Genomic DNA, 15336 nt, shown 5'->3' on the forward strand with positions numbered 1-15336 from the left:
CAAATAAAAAATCAGTGCAGTTACTGGGCAACCCATTTTCACTAATCCTTTGGGTGGTCACTTGAGAAAGATTTCTGGATAGTACAATATATTTCCTTACATGAAAGAGCCTCTTGAAAAGGAGGAGAAGGACACATGTGGCACTGACATGTCAGCTGAAGTTTTTGTGGGAGGCTGCAGTGGCAGCACACCAGTGTAGGGTTTGAGCTGCTGGCTCTGCAGATGCACAGGTCTGGACTGCAAGTGCAGCTGAGAACAGAAATGTGCCTAAATACTGGTCTGAATTGCAGCTTCTGTACCACCTTCACTTCAGTGCAATTACAGGAAGGATTTTTCTCCTGTATGGGTTGGGATTTTTGAACAGATTGACTCCTGCAACATGTGGTGGCTTATTTAGGGCAGAGATGTGACACATCATGGGAAGTAGTTCAGGCTGGAGGACTAATCTTAGGTGAAAATGGAGGGGTGAGGAATTTGGCCTGAGAGAAAGAAAGAAAGAAAGAAAGAAAGAAAGAAAGAAAGAAAGAAAGAAAGAAAGAAAGAAATTAATTTGGATTTTTCCATCATAAAATGGAAGAAAAAAAGAACGTTGGCAAATCTGGAATTTTCCTATGGGGAAATTTTGAATTTTGGAAGACCATTTTTCCTTAAAATGTAATACTTAGATTGAAACTTCCCAGTGAGTTCTGCTGTTCAGGCTGCAAACTATTTCAAACTAGGGAGTGTCTGCACATGCAGTCTTGATACTACATGGCAAAACAAGACTCTGATCTTGGCTCGGTCTCTAGATATCACAGTAAAAATAAGACATTATAGGCAAAAAAAAATATGTAGGAATAGAGCTTTTCTCTGGTGATCTGACAATGAATAAATGACAATGAATAAATGTTGATCTCCAGAGTGCTGTCTTTATGAAACCACTCTTCTTACCAGAAATGCACTTTATAATCTCTTTGGAAGGTGATTAGAGGAGGGAAAATAAAAAAAAAAGGGCCCATGGTTTAGATCATCCTTTTGTCATTCAAGATGAACTGTCAAAATATTGTCATTTGTCGTAACAGACTCATTTAAAAAGCCAAATCACAAATGCATAAATGGCTCTTGTTCATAACATTATTTAAATGGATGATTTTTTTTAATTTAATTTGGACATCATGCCATCTTTGCAGAATTTTGTTGGTGTCACTTCCATTTTCTTGTTAAAGGCTGCTCATCAACAATTCACAGCATCATCCTTTTATTTCACTTTGATAATCCAGTGTTGCCTCCATACGTGCACACTGACATTCTTTCATTCTGGTATCATAATATCATCTTGATAGAACCATGGAAACATTGTTTTGTCTCCATAATGGTGTTATAATTACCTCATAATGTCTTGAAGCAATTAGTATTACAATAATATGTTACAAAAAGTATATGTGATGTGTGCATAGCAGTCTGTGCTGTAGCATTTGTTAGGATTGTACTGAAGTTTGTTTGCAGGTCTCCAAAGAGTGGTAGTTTGTAATAAATGTTTACACACTAATTAGTGTTTGGGTACATTTCAGAAAAAAAACCAAACCAAACCCTTCCTACCTTGTCATAAGTAATTGCCTTTTTCTGTGTTAACTCAAAAAGAACTGACTTATTAAAGCTATTTTTAACCTAGAGGATGACCGCAAGGTTGACAATTTATGAACCAATTAACTCTCCACTTTTCTTTAGCACTCCTTGAGCATCTCGGAACGCTATAAACTGGAACAAGGGCTCCTTGCCACTCCTGGGAGGCAAATAAGTATCACTATAACCATTTTACAGAAGTATAAAAGAGAGGCACAGAACTGTGACTTGCTTGAGGTCATTTTGCAAATCCATAGCAGAATTGTTACAAGCTTCAGAGATTCCTGGACATGCATAAGAATGTGTGTGCATGCACACACACAGAGCCACTCATATATGTGCAAATCACCCAAAGGCTTTATGTATGAAAATATGGTAGTATATAAAATCTTATAAATGGTAAAATACCTTTAAGGCAAAAAAAACCCCCAAATCTTTTTGTTCATGTTCAGTGCATTCCTCCTGACCAGAGCTACCCTGTTTCTCCCCTGTGGACAGGAAGGCAGAGAAGGGCACAGGACCAGGAGGGAAATTCTGGGTCATCAAGCCCTTCCACCTATGGCTGAGAACTCTGTCACACAGTTGCTGAGTTTTAGTGATCAACCCCCAACTTCATTTTTTATTTAGATAATTTGTCTTTCATTAAAATAATACAGAAGAAGATGGGAAAATGAGATTTCTAAAAACATGGGTAGAAGAAAACTGCCAATTGCAGGGAAACAGAAAGCATTGCCCTAAAGAATCAGAAACTGCAAATGAGAGTCAAACCCTGCAGTTGTTCTCTGTTTGAAAACTGGAGGAAGGCCAATGGCAATTTTGATTTAGCTGAGACTATTTCCAAAATGTTTAAGGAAGTGACAGCCCTGGAGCTTGAACTGTCTTTCTGTTGACTTCTATGAGAATTATAGTGGGCTCTGAAGAAATGTGTGTCTTTTGTTGGGGCGTGGACAGATATAGCAACATCTGTTGGGTAGGCTCAGCTGGAGGTTTCTGAAACCTTTTCATGGACCAATTTCTCTGAGGCTGCAGAAAACTCTTTTCCAGAGGGAGACTTTGGAGTTGATTCCTGTTAGTTGAAAGTTCACAGCAGATCCTGAGTCAGTGGCTCCTCTGATGTTAGTGTCTAAAAACGTCCACCCACATTACGGACCAAACTATGGCAGAGCAAGGAGGCAGCTCCACCACGCCTTGGCACAGTGTGGCAGATTTAGTAATTTCTTTAGGGATTTTTGAAATTATTGTCATGGTCTTTGGCACTGAACTCCTGCAGCACTGTAATGGGAGTGGAGTGCCTACGTCGACCAGGCTCTTGGCATAATCCCAGTGTGGTGATGCTTTCCTTCCCTCCTCTTTTCCTTCTTGCTTATCCCCCTCTCCCCACCTGGGTTTGCAGGACATGGCAAGAGCTCCTAGAAGGAAGGAGAACATGTCAGCCAGCAGTATCAGGCTTATGGTGCTCTACCCAGGTACAAGGAGGACTAAAGAAAATGCAGGCACCGCTGATGCAGCAGGGATATTCAACTCCCTTGCACTGGAGGGGTTGGAAGCATCAGACTCTATTTTAAGTGTGTGCTGTTTTGTTAGCATACCCTAAACCACGGAAAGTGTTATTGGGTCTGGAACAACAAACCACTGTGCCCCTGGTGAGGATGGGAATTCCATCTAGCTTTCATTTTCTCTAAAGGTATATGTTGGAGTATTTTTCTTTTTCTAATTCTTTCATGGTTGTGTTTCTTGCACCGCTAAATGCATCACAGCAAAATCCAATTCAATCTTAAGAATAATCACTTTGTCATGTAGAGAATATACCTTTCAATACAATTCATAATGATCTAGAAGATTAATTGAATAATGAGGTGGTGAAACCAAGCAAGAAAGTATGGACGACCGGGAGGATGTCCAGAAGGATTTAATAAAACTGGATGATTGGGAATTATGATGGCAAACGAAATTCAGTGAAGATAAACACACAATAATGCATTGGGGGAAATAATTTAAGCTGCTCATGTGCACTGATGAATTCTGAACTAGCTGCACCTTCTCAAGTGTAAGAACTTGGTGTTATCATGGGTAGTGCAAGGTCTAATAACTGTTGCAAAGTAGTGGAGGAGATCCTGGAGCACATTAGTACAGGGTGGAAGCATAATTTTCTGAACGATACTCTTCACTGAAAACATACAGAATGCAACAAATGTTCATTTTAATTCAAGTAAGAGAAATTGCTCCTGATTAAACTTCCCAAGATTAGTTCCAGGTTCACAAGCTAAATGGATGATGAGTTGCACTGATAGTAGTATTTGAACCTGGGATTTTCAGCAATAAAAACATCTTATACTGATCAGACTGAAAAGCTGATGTTAGAGGGACTTTTGCCTTTAATTTCACCGGGCCTGGGATTTTACTCCAGTTCCACAGTTCAAGTCAATAGTAGACTTATGACACTTATGTATACAGTGCTGCTGTTGTGCAGCAGATACAAGGCACAGAAAACCTACATAGTCAAAAAAGTTAGACAAGATAATAGTCATTGGTAAATAAAGAAAAATATTCAGTAAAGAACTTTAATCTTCATTGCCAAAGTTAGTTTTAATATGCTTCCCCACACTTTAAAAAAAAAAAAAGAAGTGTGTGTGAAACTCTCTTTTCCATCGTCTGGGGGAGAATCAGCCCGAATATGCGTGTATGTACACATGTATATAAAGGGAGCAGGAAGGTTGGCCTTGGCAAGAGATTAAAATAAAAGGATTAAAATGCCATTACATATAAACAAACATGAATTCATGGATTTCAAATGATATTTGACTGCATGAATGATAATAATGACTGTAGTGTTTACTTCTGTTGCCTAGGAAAGCCGCATATGTTTACAGTATTGACATTTGAATCTTAAATTCATTTGTAATGTTGTGCTGTTCCATTTTATAACTGATGAAGAGATTTATCTTTGAGATAAAAGCTTGTCCTGGCAGAACTTGCAATCAGGTATTATTTAGCACTTGCAGAACATCAGACTTGGAGCAGGGGTGGCTGGTTTTTGGGTGTTGCTTCTGTGAGAAAATGGGGACCAATGTGGCTGTGGCCCACACTGCGCTTGCAGTGCTAGCTGGGAGGAGTAAACAGAGGCTGGAAGGGGAATGTGTGTCTTTTGGGCACCAAAATATCCCACTATAGCTCTTATAACACCACCATAAATGGGAATGTGGAATTCACTTCTGTGCAAAGGATCCGCCAAGGCTTCTCACAGGAGTAAAATTCACCCTGAAGTAGTGTGTCATTCAGCTGTAGATCTAAGAATATTTCACTGAACCATAATGAATTTAGCCTTTTCCTAAAGGTAAGAAACACTATAGCCCTGTTGCAGATAGGTTAATTATTATTTAGAGGGGTAATTTTTCTCTGGAAGGTCACAGTTCACAGCACAAAGAAACCTTGGATTTGAATCTAAGAATCCTTACTCCCAATATTTGTTTCTACCTAATATGTATTTGTTCTTCTGGCTTCGGCACTGGAGTAAAAGTATTTTTTCTTTGGCTACATACCAGACTGAATATCGCTGAGCTTGTACTGCATGTACACAGGTTCAGAGTTTTTCCAGTAGCCATAACTGCTCAAGCTGCACAGGCACCCTGTATTTGTTTCACTTTCAGGATACTTGGGTCGTCTTTAACCACCAGCCATTTAAAACAAAAGTCTCTGAAGCAGCCCCCCCCCCCCCCCCCCTATTTTCAGAGAGTCAAAATGTCAAATTTTGAAAGAAAAACATTCCGAATTCTTTCTTGCTATTTCTAGCAGAATTGTTTCAGTCAGTTTTACCAAAGCTATGTGCTACAGCAAATTTATTAGATGTTAAAAACTGATACTAGCCCAACTTTGCCTTTCACTGAAACAAGAAAGGTTGCCCAACCTTCTCTTCCTGGGTATTTGTTTGGTATCCTGAGCTCCCTGCTGCTGCCCCAGACAGCTCTACCCAAGAAATGAAGTCCTGATGAAATGAGTTATGCTTTCTCTAATCACTGACAAGATAGTGTATGAAGGCCTTTGTAGACTTCTGTCTGTGTTATACACCAGGTCTGCTGGTACAAAAACCCTGTTCTACTAGGACCAAAGAGGCTTGGTCTGAAGACACTGGATTTTGGTAACCAGATGGTCTGTAGCCTGTAGCATGGACTTCTTGCAGCTCTGGAGCATGAGCTGTCTAGTGCTGTCTGTGAAATAAACATAGCAAAGCATGGGTTTGGTCTCTTCCAGATGTTCACCAGAGTACAGGGAAGAGCTGACATGACTTAGTCAAAGAAAGAAAGATGGTTGGTACTTGTGTACAGTTTCTAGATTCATTTTAGCAGTCATAATGATACAGAGAGCTTCCTTTTAGCAGATATCAGTGTTTCTAAACAGATCCAGATGACCACTGAAGGTTTACCCTTTGAAGGAAGGGAATACTTCAGCTCCAGCAGCTGTGAGGCATTATGTTTTCAAAGATATTCAGAATCATGTGTGGTCCTTAAGAATTTACAGCACAGCTTCCCTGGAGGGCAATTTTGATACCAGCCTCTAGCAGACTGACAGACGGGGATGTAGAAATACCTACCCTGAAGGCAGCTCTTCTACTGCAGAAAGTATGTCAGCCTTGCCTGCTGTCATATAAATGACCTCCCTCTCAGAGCAAGTGTCACAGTGGCTAGGAACAATACTGTTTTGAAAATAGTATCTTCAGCTACTGTCTTGTCCCTTCTGCAGAACAGTATCATCTGTGACTTCCCATCTGGTTCCTAATTTCATCTCCTTCTAAGCTCTCAGCACACCAGAGCTGCACTTCTGCATGAATCTTTGTCCCATCAGCACTGGAACTAGAAATATAAATATTGAAGTGGCAGTTTGTACTGAGAATCCAAATTATACAGGGGCTTTTGGGCCTCTCTGAGGTATTGAGGTTCTTCCTTGAGTGTTCTGCCACTGAAGCATCTTTTGTAGGATGAAAACCATTCATATCTACAGTTGTCAGAACTGTCACAAACTTCACCGGGAATCTTCAATATACCGTACGCACATTATCATCCCTATGTCTGTCTCGGTCTCCTTGTGAACCATGGGAATCCATCCCTGACCTTAGAATGCATGGAAAGTGTAAAATACCCCGAGCAAGATGTGGTGGCAGTAGAGACCTACTTTTAAAGTTCAGAGCTAAGCCGGGCTTTGCGCTGTGCGAGATCTGAAGCACCACTGCAAGCAGCTAAGCACCAGATCTGTAATCGTTGTGGAGTGGGATGGAAAGCTGACTCTCAGCTCAGGGAGGCCGGGAAGCACAGGGATGTGGCTGGCTGGACACATATTCCTCCTTGCCTACTTACTAGTCGTTAGTTGCAGTCACATGTGCTTCTCTTGTACTCCCAGTATCCCAACACCTTCCCTCCGTCACACTTGCCTGTAGAAAGCAATACTGGGAGGAAGCTGCAGCTACTCTCCATCCTGATGAACCTCTGTTTATAGGCAGCAGAGAAAGGAGACTTGTTATTAGGTGGAAAAGAAAAAGCCAAAAGGACAATAAATGAAGAACATCTGGAAACTCTCCAGCCATAACTGTAAGCCAGACTGAAAAGATATCTGGGGAAGGTGGCAGAAGAGGAGATCTGCTCAGCGAGTCTCTTAAAGCTCTCTAGAGAGAAGCAGTTACTGGAAAGCAGGGAGATGCTGAATAACCGACCCCTGCTCCTGGTGTCAGGAAGAGTTACGACTGCCCCTGAGATGTAGTGGAAAGTACAGTTGGGTGTGATTGCAGGAGAGTGAGTGAAAGCTCAGAGTCACTGAACAGCTCCCATGCATCAGATTCGGCCTCAGTAATTTACTGGTTGCTGCCTTCAGTAACACTAATTCTGTTTTCAGAAAAATACAAAATCCAAATCACCACAAGAAAACAACTGAGGGGCATCTTGTGTCAGTTTCTCATGTGAGGCTCTGCAGATAAGTCTTATCCAAATTTGTTACATGAGTGATACCGTGATGTTCACTTAAAAATGAAACAAATTTTATTTGATTAACCTTATTCATTTGGGTAATTTGGGAAAAGACATTCCAGTTACTGGGTGGAGTCTGGTGTGAACATTACAATGTAAATTTTCAGTGTTATAGATATTGTAAAGCACTAAGCAGGATAAACAGCTGCCAGGTATAGGGTCTGTAAAGATTGCTGGCAGGATTTATGAGGATTGTATAGTGTAGTTTGTAGTAAGGAGGTCTAGGGGATTTTAAAACGTTTTCAGACATGACACCACCTGATTCAATAAGAATGCATGAATCATTTGATGTCCTAAGGATACTTTTAATGTGTTAGCTGATTAATTTTAGGTTTACTAGGGCTTCTTAGGAGAATCCAAAGCCTAAATTAACAAATTTAGAGAGCCAATAATTTTGTTTTCTAACTTTTTATAAAATATAAACTGAGCTCACATTGGTTTTGGTTTTGTGTACAACACCACTACTTTTCTTTTATCCCAGGAAGAAACTTCTATCTCACACAAATTTATACTGGTGAAATGGAAAACAGGTTAGTATTTATGTCCAACCATGTGTGAAATTAGTATCCTACAAGTGCACTGAAATGAATGCTTGTGGTAATAAAGTAGTAGTCACTGTTTAATTTTAATGCATGCTTCACCTTAAAATTGGTTTTCTGTATGGCTACTATGTACATCTACATTCTTTGCAAAACACTTCAATATTTAATACTTCCTTTTTCTGGTCTAATTCTGTAACTCTTTCTACACTGGGCAGAACTTGCCTGGGAGGTTGCATGGAGTTTAGGAGCTCGTGGTAAATAAATACTGCTCAGTATTGCTAAGAATCTGGCAAAAATGCAGAATCAGGATTAAATGTTTGCAGGAGACTTAGAATAAAATGTTCCAGCTTAACAGTGCTTAAGACTGATGTTCTTTATGTACATAAAAGTATAGTGTAGACTTGGCCAATACAAGCTTCTCTTTTCTACCCTGCTGTAGCAAATGGAGCCTGGCTGAGGGATACCACCTTGGTGATTAGATTTATTTTTTTTTTCATTAGTTAACAGAATTTGTGATCCATTAGCACTAGCAACTTACTTAACAAATGTATCCAAACAGCTACTCGGGAGAAATGGATTTTCAGTCACTATTGACTCTTTCTGGATTCATATCTGTAAACTTTGAGAAAGACCTGTGTCATCTTCATGGATGCATCAGCTGTTCTGCTTGCTGCTAATTCAGTTTAAGCTTCTATGGCCTGAGTGGCAAATGCAGTTCTCTATTATATGGAAGAGGCACATTGCCTGTCTACTGATGCTAGTAAACCCCTGCATCGCCACAGTGATAAAACTACTCTATATTTTTAACATTGCCTTGCTAATTGTAAATCACTTTCTTCTGGATGGGGTGGTGTTTCTGGAGAGGAGTGATTATTGCTCAGCTTTCTGTCCAAGTTCAGGGAAATTGGAACTAATGTCAACTCTGGAAGCAGGAAACTAGATGGCAACTGAGTAGACATTCCCACTTCAGCTTTGATCCAGATGGGGACGATAACAATAGCAGTGATGATACTGGGACAAGGGCTTTGGCATGGGATTAGAGTTTGCTCTATGCCTGCCCATACAGCTGTTCCACATCTGAGCAAAGGGTAGAGCTAACCTATGTGTGTAAATGTATATGTGGGTTCTGCAAAGCCAACCTTGATGTGCATATGCTGTCTACTGAGTGCAGAAATAATCTTTGGCATATATGTGGGCATTTGAGTCCAAGCATATGAAACATGCCTTCTGCCTCCTCCATCCTGCCCTAGAGGCTTCTCTGCACACTGTGTTTCTGGGCACTTGCAGATTTTCCCTCACAGCATTCTTGATAGTCTAGAATACAGATGGAAACTGCCACCCCCTGTGCCTAGTCCCATTTAAGAGCATAGTAATTTCAACTCTAATACCTAGACATAGGTCTGAACAGGTCTCTGGGTGTGAGAATTCTTCTCACATACCCCAGAATGGAGCTGCAAATAACTTATTAACAAGGCGGCCTTAGGTGCTTTTAAGACCTATGTTTTCCTGCTCTGCTATTCAGATTTTCTCTTTGATCCTATCTATTAACACTCTGTATTTAGATGTTGCTGTGACACTGAAAGGGAGGGACTTTCTGCACAAATAACGGTCTCTGCAGCACCTTGCAGACTGCGGCTTATCTGCTGAGCCTGGCAGGATGGTTTTTCTCCCTGTCCCGTTCTGGATGAGAACCCTTGGCGCATGTACGTGTTTTGCAGCACTTGACTCCTGATCCTTTGTGCAAGGCACCCACGTTGCATGTGCTTTCTCAGAGTGCTGTACTGTTTCCAGCACTGCAACTGTCCTAGAACCTTCAAATACATTTCTCCTATCTTGGAGGTGCTGTCTTGGAAAGATGAATTCTACTGTTTTCTTGTTCAAATTCTTCTCCCTTCTCCCATCCTGTAGTTTGCAAGCTCATGAGATTTAGCTAAAAAATGTTTCATCTCAGATGCCACCTATTGCCATCCCATTGGAAAACTTGACTGTAGCAGAGGCCTTAAATCAGAAGCCCGTGTGACAGTTTCTGATCTTTGAGCAGCTCTAGGGGCTGTCACAAATAAAAATATTCGTACCCAGTTAAACTAAGTTGTTTGGCATGGATTGAGGTATTTGTCAAGTAGAGCCATGCAAAAGATTAAAGCAGTGTCTGTCAGTGAAACTAGTGTATTTTGGCTTATGTAATTCTACAGGGGTTTTTTTGGTGTTTTGTTTTTCAAGGAAACAGTAGGTGCCTTCAGCATTATATCTAAAAAGTGAATTATATATTGCAGAAAGTATTTCATTCCATATTTAACAGCTCTTCTTTGAACAACAAAAACCGTAAACTTGTTGCTGAGACTTGAACTGAAGTCATGGTGGTTCCTAGCTGTAATGATACTTTACAATTACAGCCCTCTTCTGCTTGCAATGTTAATAAAAATAGTAGCTCACTTAATGTCTGGGGTTGCACTAAAATTTGCTGGTATCTGAATGTGGTACTCCCCATCCTGCATTGGCATGGTGCGTGCATATGAGAGGCGTGTGCAAAATGTGACAGGAGGACTGTTGCTTCAATGATAATGCCATGAAAACAGTGAGTATATTGTGCAGGGCTTCCCTGACCAGTGGAGCTGCAAACATGGAAGAATAAACTTGCTGTGCCTTGCTCAGCAGAGATGGGCAACAAAATGCGTGGCTAAGGCTTGATATACTTTAATGAAACTGGGTAAAAAACCTCCAAACACCTTTACTCTTTAAAAAGTGGAAATTTGTTTCAAAGTATGAGAGATCTGGAACCATTCTTGTTCTAATGACGTTGCTCTGTGAAGGAAAAATATCTTTTCAGAAGATATCAGTATTTTATATAGTTAAATATAAGTTCTTTAACTGGTTTAATCATTAGCTGGGAATCCATGTAGGTATCAGGATGGCAGGTCAGCTAAATGAACTGCTCTCCATCCCTCAGCATTTTCTAATACATTTCATTGAAGGTTATACAAAGATATTTTCTGTAACCTATATGATTTCTACAAGTGATGCTGTAGACAACTCCTGAAGGGTTCATAATGAAAGGAGAATATAAATTTCTCTGTCACCGACAACATCAATTCCATTTGGATGATGCTAAACCTTCCCTATTTATGGGTAACTCCTGTCTAGCTTCTAAAGATGCTCCTGAAGGAGGAATGCTTTGATTCTAAAAACCACCATATTGTGCCAAATCCTGAGTGGACTCAAAGCGCTTCATGAGGAAGCCACGTTCTTCCCAGCTACCAAGGCTTTAGCCCACACTCACAAATGAACCTGTAGGTAAGAGTCTGGGGGAGAATGAGGGTTAAGGAGGGAATCTGGGTTGTGGGTAGTGAATATTCAGAGATGAGATCCCGAGATGGGATTTGAAATTATGCGGCTTGCTTAAGCCTGTAAGATGGAAGGCTTTTCTGCATTGTGGTGTGATGTGGAAGAAGGGGTGAACAGTCACTGAAGAAAGTCTGGTGTCTGAAAGCCTGTAATCAGGTGCTTATACAGTGGTAATGCCCTACTGCTGGCATTCCTGATATGGAGGTGGTCCTGGCACCCTCGTTGTCCTAATGATGTGAGCTCAGAGGGAGCACAGAAGTCTGCAATGAGCTTCGGCAGCCTGGACATACCCTTTTGGTAGATATTTTCTGCAGAGAGTTGTGAAATTACCCTTTTCATCCATAAACATAGAAAGGTAAATGGCTTCAGTTAAAACCAGCTGGTGTTAGGCTTGGGAAATGGGCAGTGGATCAGAAGGGAAGGAATAAGGCAGCCAGAGGGAAAGTAAATGCTAGCTAGATCTCTATAGGATGTTTGCTCTTATTTCTGCAGTCCACAGGCATGACATATGATTTGCTTCTCAATTCTGTTTCAATTCCAGTAGTAAACAGTAAGGTCAGTGAAGATGTGACTGTGATCTCTGCTCATCCTGCCTGGTCATTGCCATTTTGACAGTTAAGTTTCTGCAGGGAAAGTTTCAGCCTTTTTATCAAGTGCAATATATCTAGTCAGTGAGCATACATCCAAATCCAGCTTTCCTCTACGCTCTATTGAGAAGAGATCAGATGGAGGAAATGCATGTTCCTCTGTTGTCTAAAACATTCTGGGCTGAAACAGGAAAGGTTCTGCCAGCCTCAGCTGCTAACCTACCTGACAGATTGAGATCTGATCCAAACAGTGTCACTTACAACCAGTTGGGTCTGAGATTTCTGCTCTTTGGAGTATTTTCTTGAGATGCACTAGACTGAATATTTAGCTCTTTTGAAGTGCTCCAGTGAGTCCCTCTGTGGTGACCAGGTTCCCCCGGGGATATTTTGTCCTCATCTTCTACAGCTGATTTCCTCCTGTGCACCTATACAGTCCCTTAAACATCAGGGTTTTTCAGTGGCAAAGGAGTGGTGATTGGGCATTACCCCTACAGGATAATGACACTGAGGGCACAGGGATGTGCTGGCTAAAAAGCTTTTGTTCTTGAGACTGGGAGATGCAATTCTGCAGCAAGGGTGGGTTATCCAAGGGTAATACAGCCAGAAGGGGTAATTACTCCAACAGTTGCTTTTTCTTTCTAATGGTGGAGGTAGCAAAGATGAACAACTGTGAGGTGTGAGAGTAACATCCCTGTTTTACAATGGTGTTTTGAATAGGTGGAAGAGCAACATTGCTCCTTAAGCAGGCTGCTAGTTTTAGAGCTGTTACGTGATTATAGAAGAATGAGGAGCTGGTGAGACTTCAAATAGGTGAACAGGAGAAGAAAGAAAAGTGCCCAAATGGCAAACATCTGTCTTTCTGTCTATCTCTGCCTGTCTGTGCTTGAAATCTTGATAGCTGGGCTCAGGGAATAATACTTAACACAGCTGCTAACAAAGTGCAAACAAGTATTCCTCACAGCACTCATTTTGAGACAACAATTATTGTCCCAAATCACAAATATTGGAGATACAGCAGAGAAATAAAAATCATTTAGCTAGCTGAATCAATGTCTAAGCTGGGACCAGAGTCTTGGCTTTTCAAACTCCTTTTTGGCTTTCTAGTCGCCTAGGACTGTAAAGAATAAAATATGAAGGCATACCTGCAACAACATGCAGTTTCACTGATCGTTTCCAAAGCAATCGTGCCTTCCAGCCCACGAACAAAACAAAACAGAACAACAACAACCAAAAAAGCCCCAAACAAAACCACCCCCCACCAAACCCCAAAACAAAGAAAAGAATTTATTTTCCGTGTAACCACACCGGCGTTCACTTTCGCTGCCCGACTACCTGCCCAGCTGACAGCCGAGCGCTGCGCCGTGCCCCCGCGGTTATTCAGCAGAGGGGAGACATGGCAGCGGTGCAGACCGGTGATGCGCATCAACACGGCTGCGGAGCGCACAGGGGTAGGAAATAAAAAATCCCCCCGCCTCGCTGGGGCGCCTATGTCCGCACCTGTGCCGGGCCCGGCCCGGCCCGCCGGCAGCAGCTGGACCCCCGCCCCGGGCACGCTGCTGCGCGGAGCGGCCGCGCCCCGCGGAGGGGCTGCCCCGGCGGTGGGGGGCGCCGCCGCCACCGCCTCCCCGGCCGGCGCCCCGGCCTGGCTCAGGAAGTGCCGGTAGGGAAGCGGCGGGGGCGGCCGCCGGGGGCCGGGCCGGGCTGTCAGCGCGGCGAGGGGCAGCGGCGGCGGCGGCGGCGGCGGGGGGGGGGGGGGAGCGGAGCAGGTCGGAACAATAGCGGGTGGAGGGGAGGGGGCCGGCGGCGGCGGGCGGCGGCGGCGGGGCTCGGCACCGGCACCCCGCCCCGGGCCGCGCCGCCCAGCGCAGCCCGGGGGCAGCGCAGCCCAGCCGCGGGGCAGCCGCCCCGCAGGCACCGCGGAAGGGATGATCCGGGCGGCGCTCGGCGGGGCTCGCTGCTAAACGCGCCTCCATCCCTCCCTCCCTCCTCTTCTCCCTCCCTCTTTCTCTCTCTCTCTCTCGGCTCTCCTCCTCCCGAACTCACTGGATATTACCAGCCGCCGGGCTCGCCGCCGCCTCTACCCCAGCCATGAATCCCGCCGAAGGGGCGGCGGAGGAAGGCGCTGTCCCCGACTCCGAGGTGGATGCTTTCTTCCGAACAGGTAGAGGAGCCGCGGGGAAGGGGTCGGGGCAGCGCCGGGCCCAGCCTCCGCCGCGGGATGCGGGGCTGGCGGCGGCGGCGCGGGCACCGCCGGCAGCGGAGCCGCGGGGAGGGGAGGGGAACGGAGGGGGTCCCCGCCTGCCTCCTCGCTTTGTCCGCCGCAGCCCCTCGGCTCGTCCGTGCCTCCGCCCCGGGGAGGATGCTACCGCGGGGCTGCGTTCCCGCCGCCCTCCTCGGGAGGACCGGCCGGGCCCCCGCCCCCGGCAGGCACAAAAGCCCCGCGGGGATGCTCGGGGAGAGCCGCCGCGTCGTCGCCCCCGCGGCAGGCTGCGCCGGCTGGGCCCCGCCGGGCCCCCGCCCCGCCGGGCCCCCGCCCCGGGCAGCGGCGGCCGCCCGGGCACTGACCGGTATTTGGAAGCGGAGCCGGCTGCCTGCGCTGCCCGCCCCGCTCTGCCCGGGCGCAGCGCTGGGCGCTACCCCTTGCCGTCCTCGGGTGGGCAGTGAGGGCGGAGGCGCCCCGGGCAACGCTCGCCCGCAGCCCCGCTGCCGGCCGGGGATGCTGACCGCGCGGGGACGGGCTCGCAAAGTGTCTCGGGGCTGGGCGAGAGCCGTGCGTTTCGCTCTCGCGTTTCAGAGGATGCTGAAGTGGCGCAGAAGTGTAGCTGGGCTGCAGCAGAGCGTGGTGTGGGGCCTTCGCTAATGATGCAGCGGTTAATTAAATTATCTGGGCGGTGGGTATGTGCTGGGGTCCCCACTGCATCACCCGTTTGTGAGGTGGTGTTTGTGTGGGAGCTCTGAAACGTTGCTTTGCACAGGACCAGCGTCTCGACTGAAACAACTTGTGGTCTTCCCCCCCCCGACAAAATCTTAATAAAGTATTATAGGCTTCTTGGTAGATTTTTAATTAAAAATTGTAAAGGATTAAATGCTTGTTTCGTAAGGGGATTGACCCTTTGGGGTTAGGACTGACACTTGGTGCCACAGCTGTTTGTCAAGACTTTGCTTTTCAGCTGTTTTCTTCCTTCTACCTGCTCATTAGCTACACACAGTGCCTTGAGCTCCAGTTACAAAAAACCGATTATGTAATCACCA

At 44.7% G+C, this 15336-nt stretch overlaps 1 protein-coding gene and 1 long non-coding RNA gene across 9 annotated transcripts in view; one reads left to right on the forward strand and one right to left on the reverse strand.

The window, feature by feature from the left end:
• The window catches only part of LOC126042697 (uncharacterized), a 28267-nt gene extending 13922 nt beyond the window's left edge, over nucleotides 1–14345 (reverse strand). Inside the window, exon 1 of the long non-coding RNA XR_007507264.1 lies at nucleotides 14128–14345. This is a non-coding gene — a long non-coding RNA (uncharacterized LOC126042697). The remainder of the gene's footprint in view (nucleotides 1–14127) is intronic.
• The window catches only part of KALRN (kalirin RhoGEF kinase), a 529910-nt gene continuing 528546 nt past the window's right edge, over nucleotides 13973–15336 (forward strand). For 4 of the 8 annotated variants that reach the window (XM_049810110.1, XM_049810147.1, XM_049810137.1 and 1 more), the window contains exon 1: nucleotides 13998–14245. In XM_049810110.1, the coding sequence (XP_049666067.1) occupies nucleotides 14173–14245 (73 nt within the window). In that variant the 5' untranslated portion in view covers nucleotides 13998–14172. Of the gene's footprint in view, nucleotides 14246–15336 lie in introns of all 8 variants that reach the window. The other 4 variants (XM_049810170.1, XM_049810120.1, XM_049810157.1 and 1 more) reach the window with 4 other exon arrangements.

The sequence above is a fragment of the Accipiter gentilis genome, chromosome 1, assembly GCF_929443795.1.
Source record: "Accipiter gentilis chromosome 1, bAccGen1.1, whole genome shotgun sequence".
Lineage (NCBI taxonomy): Eukaryota > Metazoa > Chordata > Aves > Accipitriformes > Accipitridae > Astur > Astur gentilis.